The 14,032-nt window shown below is 32.6% G+C and overlaps 1 protein-coding gene across 3 annotated transcripts in view; it reads right to left on the reverse strand.

Annotated features, from left to right (window-relative positions):
• Positions 1-14,032, reverse strand: part of NCAM2 (neural cell adhesion molecule 2) — a gene marked incomplete at both ends in the record, with an annotated part of 560,084 nt that overhangs the window by 244,090 nt on the left and 301,962 nt on the right. For 2 of the 3 annotated variants that reach the window (XM_080696025.1, XM_080696026.1), the window contains one exon: positions 3,315-3,389. The exons of the other annotated variant lie outside the window; for it this stretch is intronic. In XM_080696025.1, coding sequence (XP_080552151.1) covers positions 3,315-3,389 — 75 coding nt within the window. The remainder of the gene's footprint in view (positions 1-3,314; positions 3,390-14,032) is intronic. 3 annotated transcript variants of the gene reach the window in all.

Below are 14,032 nucleotides of genomic sequence, written 5' to 3' on the forward strand. Positions count from 1 at the left end.
ACATTATGCTAAGTGAGATTACTAAGTCACAAAAAGTAAAAAAATCAGATGTTCTCCCTAATATTCAAAAGCAAGAAAGAAAAGGGGTCATAGGAGGAATTCTAGACGAGGTAGGAGAAACCATAGATGAGCAAATAAATCAACCTAAATGAGGGGGATTGAAGGGGTAAAGAGAAAATGTCCTAATGTACATGATGTACATTGATACACATATGAAAGGTAATCAGTAAGCCAAACATGAGAGGACAGGAGGGGGAAGAAAATGGGTAGGAATTGGGTAAGGGTTAAATAAGTGATGTGTGCATGAATGCCTCTACCATCTTGTCCTCCTTTAAGATGTGCATGATGGTGCACTTGTGAGGCTGAGACAGGAGACTGGCGGTTCATGGACAGTCTCAGCTACTTAGTGAGGCCCTTTGCAACTCAATGAAATCATGTTTCAAAATAAAAAATAAAAAAATAGAGCTGGGGGTGTTTCTCAGAGGTAAAATTCCCCTGGTTCTATTCCTAGTACACACACACAAAAATAAATAAAAGTAAGAAAAGAAGAGAAAAGAAAAGAAGAAAATAGAAAAGAAAAGAAAGGAAATTTTTAAAAAGGGAGGGAAGTTGGGGATGGATCTCAAGGGTAGAACATTCCTTGGTTCTATTAAGACATAAACTTATCACAGTGGCTTTCTATTCAATCTCAGATCTTTTCATACTTTGCATATTCTGTCCTATAAATAATGCTCCCACTCTGTCCTTTGGGGCTGATGTTACTTCGTGTTAACCCTTCTGCTTGCAAGTGGAAGAATAACATTTTGCTCCCCTCCCTCGAATTGTCTGGTATGGTTCCTCCCAGTATTTGACCTAACTGGCTCAATACCCAGTACCCATCAAAATGATTATTAATAATCAGAAGAATGAGAAAAAATTAAAATAAATTAAGTAAGTAATTTAGAAGCAAACTGTCTTCTTTTTCTAGTAAATTATACAGGAGTCAGCAAAAATATAAAAAAATTTAGGCAAATTTTTAAATAAATATTGAGTTAACTTAGATATTTTCTTTTCGAACATCATAGAAAACTTCATTAGCATGGGAGATTTATTCTGTGTGTGTGTGTGTGTGTGTGTGTGTGTGTGTGTGTATGTGTCTTCTCAGCATACAAAGTAGATTAAAGGTATATGTCATCATGCCCAATTATTTTAGATTTTTATACAGCAGGATCTCTACTAAAGAATAGTTTCCACCAAAACTTCCCATATTAATTTAGATGGTTTATTGTCCACATTATTAATAAATGTTATTAAATGCTTTGTTTTCATTAAATGTAGTTATACAAATTATTTTGCTCTATATGACATTTCATTTAGATTACAGTGTATAGCAACCTTCTACTTTTAATTTAAAAGATAATTATTTACTGCGGTTTACAAACCTACATTTTTAAGGTGTCTGGAAATTTTAAAGTTGCAATCATAATACAAAATGAATTGAAGCATTGATTTGCATGGTTTCCTATGCATTTATGTTTCGATTCTCCTTTTAATACTATAATCAATATAAATAGAAACATTTCTATGACTATGGTATAACTTTTTACATACATGTTTATATAGAAAAATTTTGTCTCATTAAGAAACTTAATAGCACTGAATGATGTCAATTCTATTTCATATTTAAGACTGTATACGTATATTTTCTACTGGAGATTGAACCCAGGGGCATTCTACTACTAAGGTACACATCTTTCCTTTTTATTTGTTTTATTTTGAAACAGGGTCACCACAAATTTCTGAGAATCTCACTAAGTTTCTGAATCTGGCCACCTATCTGTGATCTCTTTGTCTCAGCCTCTCAAATACAGGAATTACAGGTAAGTGATACCATGCTTGGCTTTAGTTCCTATTTTAAAAGTCCTGTTTTAAGGTTTTATAATACATAGAGTAATATATTTTAGTTTATAGTGATATACTAAAATATATAATATAAAATTTGAAGTAAACAATGTTATTATTCAGTTATTAAGTGATACAACTGAGTGTGCGTGCATATCTTTTCATTTCTGTAGATAAAATAGTATGGGATTTAGAACTATTGGCCTGCATTATCCTGTCAAATATCTTTTATCATAATATGTGATATTGGATTTTTAACAAGTCTACCACTGCAGACTTTCAGGAATGCAGATCTATAAATAAACTATTCATTTTTTCCTAAGATGTGATATTTTATAAAATATACTCTGAATATGGTTTATTAATATGTTATATAAATATGTTTCTACTTTTAACATATTTTAAAATTATTTAAATAAAATATGTAATTCTCAAGGTAACCTTTATATTTTTTAAAATAAATATCACAAATAATTACTTTAATCTGGTTTTGAATCAGTTTTGTGTAATCAGGAACAGAAACAATTGTAAAATATTCTCCTAAGCAATTTTGGTATTATTTGAATATTGTTGAGTAGTTCAGGTATAAAGGATTGTGTGCATAAATATGAATATGATGAATCTAAATTTATGTAGAATGCATTCATTTACGAGTTTCGTAATATACTGATTGATAATTTTATGTTCAAGTATTTAAATTTCTTCTGAAAGAATTCTGAGTCTAGATGATTAAACTGAATAAGGCTCATCGTATTTTCCATAGGTATCATGACATAAGATACATTTTAACAGCCATAAAATCTTTCATAATTTCTTCTGATTAAGTAAACATAATAGTGCAAACATGTTCCTAATTAAATAATTATATTATACAAAAATGAATATTCACTTTTCAAATGAATTGATTTTTTTCCTATAATTTTCATTCAGGTGTAACTGCAGTGCACCTGGCCATATCTAATTTATTCATTGCTTACTTATAAAGTTATTGTCTTTACATTTATACTAATATTTATATTTAGTCAGAAATAATGTTTATATTGATTTAAAAATTACCATGCAAAGCTAATTTAAAAGTGATCTAACTTGACAGCCCAAAATGATAACTTCAAAATAAAAATGAAATTAATACTTAATGTGTAAAACATGATTATTAATATTTTTACAATCATTATAAATGCACTACTAAATTATTATTGTTATATTATTATTATTATTATTATTATTATTATTATTATTATTATTAAATTCTGAAACAGGGTCTCTTAAGCCAGCGAGGCTGGCTTCGAACCAGCGCGATTCTCCTGTCTCTGCCTCCCAAGCATGGGGATTACAAGCGTGTGCCACCACGTCCGGCTGAAATTTGAGTTTTCAAATACTTAAATTTAGCCACTTTTTACCAATTATTAAGGCACAAAAAATTAAATACGTACCCGTACATGTGAAGAATTTAGATTCACCCACACTAAGCTCTACTTTACTCAGTGAAATTGTCACTTGAAGAAGAGCTGAAAAAAATTGATAACAATTAATTTTAGGTGTGAATAATAGTAAATGATTACTACATAATACAAAGAAAATTTTTATTACCCAAAATGTTGAAGGAAATTTTTGGAGAATGTAATTCAATGACAGCATACATGTTATATTATTTTGCTCATACAAGACCTATAGTACTTGTCTAAGGTAATGTGTCAAAGGATCAAATTCATATTCAGAAAGCTATTCCTTACTCAGAGGAGTAAGGAATACTCCTTTACATATGTAAAATATGATCAGATTGAATAATATCTAATGAAATTGTTGCCCAACAATTGGAATTATGTTAGAAAGAGCAAGTCTTATGCTATCATTTAACAATTAAAAATATTAAAAAATTAATGTCATTTTGATTTTCTAGGAGCATGCTTCCATAAGAGAAGCTATACACAGTAAGGGAAGCATTGTATAGGAAAATGTAAATGAACATCTGTATTCACGAAATGAAAAAGTAACATGAAAGATTGCCAGGGTAATGGCCATAAAACAGAGAAAACATGTGGTAAGTAAAACGTTTATTGTCAAATTTTAAATAAAATTGAATATGCTAAAATTTTAGGTAATTATTACAATTTTGTTTTTGTACAAACTGACAGACTTGTTTTTAATAATTTGACAGGCAAGATCATGTGATCACAATCTAAATTCTGCCCCGCCATCCCTTCTCCAGCTCTAAATAACTAATGTTTCAGTCATGTAATGGAGGGGCAAAGGACAAGTGAAGACTCTGAAACTAGAATGCAAGCCTGTGGTGAGAATCAGCAGATCAAAGCAACCAAAAGGCTCAGTTATCTGATCACAGAGTGCTGAGGTGGGATCTGAGCTTGTCCAGGAAGTAGACATACTACCTAAAAGGAGATTAACACTGGCCGGGGATAAGTTCTTCCCTCAGTGTGCAGAGAAGATAAAATCAGACAATCTGCTGGCAAAGAGAAGTGACAGGAGCACTTGACCTAGAAATAAAGAGCCCATCTTCCCATCGATTAATGAAAATTCTGCTGCATCCATGCTAGATATTTTACTTATAAACAGGTGTTAGCTGGACAACCTAAGCAAGCAGAAAAGCTAAACTAGTATGAAGTTTTATATGTAGTGTTCAAAGCCAAGTGGTAGAAGAGCCATATTATTAGCCTGATAATGTGATAAAGTTCTTCTCAACCCTTTATTTTTTATTTTTTATTTTTTGGGTGGTACTGGGGTTCCTGGAAGCCCTTTTACCTCCCAGCTAAACTCCCAGACCTATTTTATACTTTTTTTTTTAATTTTTGGAAACAGGGTCTCTTAAACCAGCGAGGCTGGCTTCGAACATGGGGTTACAAGAGTGCCCCACCATGCCCAGCTGTTAATCCTTTTACAAAACTTTGTACTGGAGATCAAACAGAAGTGATAAAATAAGGCACTGTGAACAAGAGTATATTGAAACATCAAAATGGAGAAATAGACTCTTTGAAATTTCAAAGTAAATAAGATTTAGACTAGAACTGTAACATAACTACATTTAAAATATGTAAAAGCCAGGAGTGGTGGTGCACACTTATAATCCCAGTACTTGAGAGACTGAGATAGAAGGATCGAGGTTCCCAGTCAGCCTCGGCTACTTAGTGAGGCCCTCTCCAACTTAGTGAGACCATGTTTCAAAATAAAGGACAAAAAATAAGGATGGAGGTGTAGCTCTGAGGTAAAATGTTCCTGCGTTCAATCCTCTGTCCTGCAGGGGGGAAAAAAATGCTAAAAGATAAAAATATTTTTAAAGAGCTAGAAAAAAGTATTACAGATATTTTCACTATAATAAAGTAATGAATGAGGTGATGACACGTATAATATAGTTTATGCATTTACAATGTATACATGTATTGAAACATCACAATACTCCATAAAGGTTATGACTTTATGCTTTTACATACCAGTTAAAATATATTTGTTTTTTAAAAATTGGATGATGTATGCATGTATGTCTCCACAAGCCCTTTATCCCATTAAGATATATGACTACAATGCACCAATAAAAAATTTAAAACAGAAAATAAATTTTATATATGGAAAAAATAAAATAAAATAATAAAAAATGAAAGAAACAAAATACTTTTTGAAAAAGAGCTATCAAGTATCTTATTTTAGTTCAAACAAGATAAAATGTTTCCCCATATTCCCCATCTTCAATTGATAAATTCTTTTTCCCTATGCAGAAACCTTTCTAGAAGTTTAGTTTGGGCTACATTGACTTTGTTATTCCCTTTGGGCATTAGGTCCTACTTTTAGTCATAATTTCTCAAAACTCAAAGAATTCCTAGCTCAACAAATGTTCAAGTAAATCTAATATTTCAGAGAGAAACAGATAAAGAAAATCACAAATCAGAAAGAATAAGAAAACTGGTTGAAATAAAGGAGAGGATGTGTCTAACAATCATGTGCAACACAAATTCTAGTGAAATTTCATAGGAGGAAAATGTTTCTTTTAAAAAAGTAGCTAATCTCCTGGGTGAAGTAAGTTTAAGTGGGATAGGATCAAAGGTGGCAAATTGCAAAGAACTCAAGACGCTGAAGATAGCCTTTGTAAAAAACTTGAATCTGAAGAGATGGTTGGGGTTATTGGTATCCGCAAATTTGAGCATGAAGTCAGCAGTTTGATAAATTAAAGAATACTTGAGCATGCCCATGGACATACTGAAAAGAGGCAAGGGAAGCCAAAGGATTAAAATAAAAAATATGCCGGGCGTGGTGGTGCACACTTGTAATCCCCGCGCTTGGGAGGCGGAAACAGAAGGATCGCACAGGTTCGAAGCCAGACGCGCTGCCTTAAGAGACCCTGTTTCAAAAAATAAAATAGGTCTGGGAGTGTAGCCCGGAGGTAGAAGGGCTCCCAGGAACCCCAGTACCACCAAAAAAAAATAAAAAATAAAATAAAAAATATATACTTTTTTCCTCATGCTCTTTTCTTTTTTTATATATTAGACATAATGTTTATACTTTTCTGGTGCACTGTAATTATATGTCATACTGAAATATATAGTGATAGGAATATATAAGCACACAAAACTTGATGTGCTTCCTTACAGAGCCCACTCCATCCATTTCCAAACCCATACTTGTTATTGAGATTGGCATTATAATTTTATAAACACACAGAGTGGTATATAACTTATGTTCATAAGCTCTCTATCCCCACTTTTCTCCCTTAAACCCCCTACATAACTTTATTGAACTCTACTTCTTTATCCGAGATTCCTTTTGTTTCCCAATTTATTTATAAAATATGAAACAAAACATACAACTATTCATGTTTTTGAGACTGGCTAATCTAACTGCATAATATTCTCAAAATCCATTCATTTTCCTATTAATGACAAAATTTCTTTCTCTACTATGGCTGAGTAAAATTCCGTTGTGTGCATATCCCACAGTTTGTGATCCATTCATCGGCTGATAGATACCTAGAAGAGTTCCATAATTTGACTACTGTGAATTGTGCTGCTATACACATGGATATGCAGGCATTGCTATAACATTCTAAGTTAAGTTCCTTTGGAAAGATGCCCAGGAATGGCATAGGTGGATCACATGGTGGTTCTATTCACAATATTCTGAGAAACATCCACACTGATCTCCACAGAGGCTGGGTTAATTTAAAGCTGCAACAATGGTGTACGAGAATTCCTATTTCCCTCCATATTTGTCAGTATATATTAATGTTTGTATTCTTGATGATTGCCATTCTAACATAAGCTAGATGGAATCTCAGTGCAGTTTTTATTTGCTTTTTCTCTGATTACTAATGATGCTGGTTTTTTTCCACAGATTTATTGGCTATCTATATGGCCACTTCTTTTGAGAAATGTCCTCAGTTTAATTGATCATTTTTTTAGTGTTAAGTTCTTTTAAGGTCTTTGTACATTCTAGTTCTCTATCAGAGGAATAAGTGGCAATGGACTTATCCCATTAGGCAGGCCCTCTCTCTAGACTCCTGATGGTATCCTTTGCTGTGCAAAATACTTAATTTAATATCATCTATATATTATTTCTCATTTTAATTTTCAGAGATTTGGGGGTTTTAATGAGGAAGGTTTTTTTTATTAGTATCTATATGTTGAAGTGTTAGTCTCTGCCCTCTTCTATTAATTGCAAAATTTCTAGTCTAACTAGAAATTAGTTAGATCCATCTTGTGTTGATGTTTGTACAGCATGGGAGGCTGGGGTTTCTCTACAAATGGATAAACAGTTTTCCAAACACGATATATTGAAAAAACTGTATTTCTCCAGCATATACCTGTGACATCATTATCAAAAATCAACTAGCTGCTAGGCATGGTGAGGCACACTTGTAATCCCCACGCTTGAGAGGCAGAGACAGGAGGATCACACAGATTCGAAGTCAGCCTCGCTGGCTTAAGAGACACTGTTTTCAAATAAAAATATAAAAAATAGGTCTGGGAGTGTAGCCTGGAGGTAGAAGGGTTCCCAGGAACCCCAGTACCAACAACAACAAACAAAAATCAACTAGCTGTTATCATGAGGACTTGTTTCTGAATCTTCTATTCTGTTTCATTGGTCAATATATCTGTTTTTGTGCAAAAATCATGCTTTTATTTTTTATTGGTGTATTACAATCATACATCTTTATGAAGTTCGGGGTGATAGAGGCATACATGCACACAGCCCTTACTCAGCCTCCTCTAGTCACTGATCTTCTCCCTCTCTTGGACCCTGTTTACTCTTCTATTTTATCAGTATCAATTAATTTCCAAGTGTTGCAGGTAAAATCTTTAAAATACAACCTCTACAACACTTTTGTTTATTTTAAACTCATGCAATCACTCAATTTAATCCAGTATATTTAGTCACCCTCCATACATTTTCTTTACTTAATCCACTCTCTTTTTAAAGTGGCTATATGGCTACTGCATTCATACATGACTAAAACTATTTTTAATTTCACTCTCTTACTCAAAAATTTTAAGAGTGAAATTATTGATTCCAAGAAATCATTTATTATATGTGTTAATTGAAATCAAATTTATTTTTAAATTTGTTTCCAATTACTCCTCTCCAATTTTTTTTTGTAAATATAAGTGCTGGGATTGTCACATTCACCCCACAGAGTCACTTTTCTGTCCTTGTGCTCAATTTTTTTTTTCAGATATAATCTCTCTTTTCCATTTCCTCAAGTCTAGCTATATCCTATACTCAAAGCAAAATTTTAGGATAACTTTGCAAAACACCTTCTGATACGCCAACCATGGTATCAACAAGTGAACACTTTTTATAAGAAAGGATTTTTACTAAATAATGAGAATTACATGGTTGTTGTCTATTTTCAATTATCTACCTTATTTATACACAAACATTAGATATCATATGTCACTGATCAAAATATATTTCTTCTTAACTTAAAATATATAAATAGATGAGAGAATAATGTACAAACCTTAGTAACTTATTGTGAGCTAGATACATGATATTGACTGTGTCTCAGTGCCTTAAGTGAATAAGAACATCAGAGCATTTAAGAAATCTCTGCCAATTATTATCTTAGTGATTTCTGCCTCTGACCTTAGCATTAATTTGTTTTTCTAAAAAAGAGTTATAAGAAAGAAATTGAAAGATGTAGGCACTTTAAAAGTTAAAGAGAGTTCTAGACAATTTTAAAAAGATATGCTGATGTGTGCATAAAGTGAAAATGAGCATAAAATCAATTAGTTAATTTATATTAAAATACTTGGTTAATTTTTTTATTCTGTACAAACTATCAATTCAATCATTAATTAAGGCCATATTTTTCATAGACATCAGGGTGACTAAGCACATTGCTATATTTTGTTGCTTAGGTTTTTTAAAATATATTAAGAAAAAAATTTATATTTTCCACAGCCAGCTTTGTTCTAATTGGCTTCTACAGAGATATTAAAACATGTGCATTTTAGTTAAAACTTAGAGCACTAAAATTTGAGGTCATACCCTAATCATTACTTTAGTGATTTAACATCCAAAATTTCTTGAGCTCAGTCGGTGACCTGTGTCTGCCTCTAAATGAGTAATTTTGGACTCAAATGTCAGAAGAAAAGTAAACCATTTTCTAATGTCAAAAATCTTGTGTTTCAAGAAAACTGAAGACTAATGATATATTTGGAATTTATCCAGTTTATCTTGCCTCCATTTCTGGCTTTGCAATTTAGGCAAGAAGAAATAAACTTAGATAATGATATTTATTTTTGTTTAATTTAGAAAAAAATTAAAAAATTAATTAAATTAGGATTATGGCTGGAAAATAAAATGGTATGCATTGATGGTGAAATATTTAATTTTGATGTTTTGTTCTTTCTATATATTCGACATAAATACAATGTTCTTGGTAAAATGTGTGGTTGGTGGAATAGTACATAGATTAGATTAACTGTATGTAATAACCACTGATTATTAAATTATTATATTTATCATAAATCATAAATAATTTCATAAAAGAGTTGGATTGGAATAATCACAAATGTTAATAAATACTTTCTCAAACAGTTTTTTGTTTGTTTGTTTGTTTGTTTTTTGTAGTACTGGTGCTGGAAGCCAGTGACATTCAATCTCTGAGCTACACCCCTAGCCAATTTTTTTTTTTAATATTTTACGCTGGAAGAGGGTCTCACTGAATTGCAAAGGATCTCATTAACTAGATGAGGCTGTCTGAGAACTGTGATCTTCCTGTCTCTGCTTTCAAAATTCTGAGATTACAAGTTTGTGTACCAAGCCGGTTTAACAGTTCATATTTAAGATAGGACAAAGCTTTAATCTCAAAGACTCAAAAGTGAATGCAAGCCAGGCTTGGTGGTGCACACTTATAATCCTAGCATTTTGGAGGCTGAGAAAGGAGGATAGTGGTCCGTGGACAGCCTCAGCTACTTAGTGAGGCTGTTTGCATCTCGGTGAGACTGTGTTTAAAAATAAAGAATAAAAAGTAGGGTTGCAGGTATAGCTCGAAGGTAGAATATCCCTGGGTTCCATCCACAGTACAAAAAAAATATGTGAATCCATGTTAAATATATGTCCTCTGCCAATGAATTTTAAATAAGTCCATCAGTGATAATCTTAAAAGTAAACTTGGAATCCAGGCATGCTGGCACACACCTGTAAGCCTAATATGTGGGAAGCTGAGACAGGAGGATCATAGGTTCAAGGACAACCTCAGTAATGTAGTGAGACTCTCAAGAAACCTAGCAAGATAGTTTCAAAACAAAAACTCAAAAGAGCTGGGGTATTTCGCAGAGGTATAATGTCCCTGTGTTCAATCACCAGTACCAAAAAAAGTAAACTTGAATATATTGTCATAATAAATATTTATGGACAATAAGTACTTTGAACATCACTCTTCTAGACACTATAGTATGTAAAAATTAGTAAGCCATAGTTCCTTTTATAAAGAGATGTACAATTTATTTTGAAAAATAAAACTACATAAAAATGTGAATAATCAAATAAGATGGTATGTATCAGTTATAGTCATTATGATATTTATAATAAGTTTTTACAGAGGACAATAAAACATAAAGAGGACAAGAAGAGAGGATATATATTGTAATTTAGAAGTACAGAAAGAGTAATGACAATCAATATCAGCTATGGTAGGAATGTTCAAGGACTATTCAGGGTATCAGTAGATCAATACAAATGAGGTTCTTCTTACATAGAATATTATTAAGTTACCATTAAAGAAATAGTTTGAAAAGGACTATGGAGGATTTCTAAAGCCATGATAAAATGTTTCTGCTTACATTTTTCCATTAATTATTTATAATAGAAATATTGGCATGTATTGGAGATTGGTCTGGAGGTGGGATGAGTGACTAAATTAGGAAATAAAAAAGAACTATGGGGCCTGTTGTGCTGAGCATCTTTGTTACTTGGTGGCAAAGACGATGGAAGGTAGAAATGGGCATAACAAATAGGTTATGTTGGAAATCACTTAAGATTAGTGATAAAAGAACAAAGATAAAGATGGGAAGATTTTCTACCTGTGTGACACATGGATCACTAAAATAAGAAAGAACTTTAGTATAAGTGCATACATTCAACAGAAAAATGGGAGATAAAAACCTCAGATAATTATCTTCTTCAGTCAATATTAGGGGAAATATAAAACCACAACTTATTGAATTTATTTGTGTATTTACTCATACATATAAACCATTTCTCAAAATGAAATATACATTATTCTCACACATGTAAATCATTCTCAAAATGAAACACAGGCATTAGTTTAACAATGATATCTGTTATCACAAAAAGTATAAACGTATTCATTATTTAAGTGAGTGTGTGATCAAACAGAAGACTTTCTTAATTAACAGAAATAAAATATAATGAAGTCATTGGCATTTCTAAATTTCATCAAGAGACCAGAAGCTCTTAGCAGTTTGATACAACATTTAGCACTGGCATTTGAAATGGCTAGTTTATTACCTGCAGAGACTTAAAATCTGATATCTCATTCAGTCTGTTACCTGTCTGCCACATGCAGTTTTTGGATTACCTTAGAATTCCTATAGATATACAGAGATAATTTAAGGCACTGTTATTTTTTGGTACAAGAACTATACATTTTTTCAAGCAAACCTTCTTTCCCCTAGACCTCCTTCTCATGTTTGGCTTGGTGATTGATATTAACATGTTTGTTAAAGTACCTCATGTGCATTAGAGAATTACACTCTTTCCCTGCCCATCCCCTCAGTTAGGTCGCCTTATTTGCTTATCTATAGAATCTCCTTCTTCCTCTAGAGTTCCTCCTATAATCCATTTTCTTCTTAGCTTTCACATATTAGGGAGAGCATCTGATTTCTTATACTTTGTGGCTAACTACTCTCACTTAGCATAATGTCCTCCATTTTCATCCATTTTCTGTAAATGACATTATTGTGTTTTTCTTTATGGCTGAGTAAAATTTCATTGTGTACATATCCCATAATTTTGTAATCTATTCATCTGTTGGTGGACATCTTGGCTGACTCCATAGTTTGGCAATGGTAAATTGTGCAGCTATGAACATACATATGGATGCGTTAATTTGGTAGTGTGGTTTCCTTTCTTTTGAGTAGATACCCAGAAGTGGTATGGCTGGATCAAATGGTAAGATTGTTTCCATTCTTCTGAGGATTCTCCATACTGTTTTCCAAAGTGGATGCACTAATTTGCAATCTCACCAACAATGTATTAGAGTTCCCACTTTTCCACACCCTTGCCAGCTTTTTTATATACGAACCATCAATCTACTGAAAAAGAAATCCAGAAAACACTTCCACTCAGGATTTTCCACAAAAAAACAAATACTTAAAAATAAACTTAATCAAAGAAGTAAAGGACCTCTACAAAGAAAAAAGAAATCAAAGAAGACCTTAGAAAATGGAAAGATCTTACATGTTCATGGATAGGTAGAATGGCCATACTTCCAAAAGTGATCTAAAGATTCAATGGAATACCTATTAAATTACCAAGATTATTCCTCACATACATAGAAAAAATCAGTTCTTAAATGTGTTTGAAACAATAAAAAAATCCAGAATAGCCAAAATAGTTCTCAGGAACAAAAATCATGCAGGAGTAATTATAATACCTGACTTTAAACTATACTATAAAGCCATAGTAATAATAACAGCACAGTACTGGCACAAAAACAGATACATAGACCAATGGAACAGAAGACTTAGAAACAAATCCACACACTTACAGACAATTAATTTTTGACAAAGGGGCCAAAAACTGGATAAATATGGCCTGTTCAACAAATTGTGTTGGCAAAACTGGTTAGTCATATGCAGAAAAATGAAAATAAATTATACCTTCTCACCCTGCACAAGAATCAATTCAAGATGGATCAAACAAAGACTTAGAAATTAGAGACCTTTAGGCTCCTAGAAGAGGAAATAGGTCCAATAGTGCAACACATGGGTACAGATAAAAACTTTCTCAACAAGACCTCAATGCACAAGATACTAAAAGGCGAATAAATACATGTGATTGCATGAAACTGAATAGCTTCTGTACAGCAAAGTAAACTATCAAGAACCTCAACCCAAAGTCAACAGACGGGGAGTTTTTTGCCAAATACTTCTTCATTAGAGGACTAATATTGAGACTATAAAGAGAACTCAAGAAACTCAGCACTAAGAAAACAAATAACCCAATTAAAAATGGGCAAGTAAACTAAATACTTTACGAACAAAGAAATTCAAATGGCCAGTAGATGGATGAAAAAAATGCTCAACATTATTAGCAATCAGAGATTCAAATCAAAACTACCCTGAGATTCCACCTACTACAACTAGAATGGCAATCATTCAAAACACAACAACAAATGCTGGTGAGGATGTGGAGAAGTGGGAACTCTAATACGTAAAAGGTCTTTAAAACATAACCATTATAAAAATGAGTATGATTTTCTCATTGAAACTGGACTTTAAAATTGTATCTGCTCTGCGCCGGGCAGAGCAGCTGGTAATCCCTGCCTGCACTTGGGAGGCAGAGACAGGAGGATCTCACAGGTTTGAAACCAGCCTTGCTGGCTTAAGAGACCCTGTTTCCAAATATAAATATAAAAAATAGGTGTCGTGGAGTGTAACCCAGAGGTAGAAGGGTTTCC

Source organism: Muscardinus avellanarius (assembly GCF_963383645.1).
Source record: "Muscardinus avellanarius genome assembly, chromosome: 5".
In the NCBI taxonomy this organism is placed as follows: domain Eukaryota; kingdom Metazoa; phylum Chordata; class Mammalia; order Rodentia; family Gliridae; genus Muscardinus; species Muscardinus avellanarius.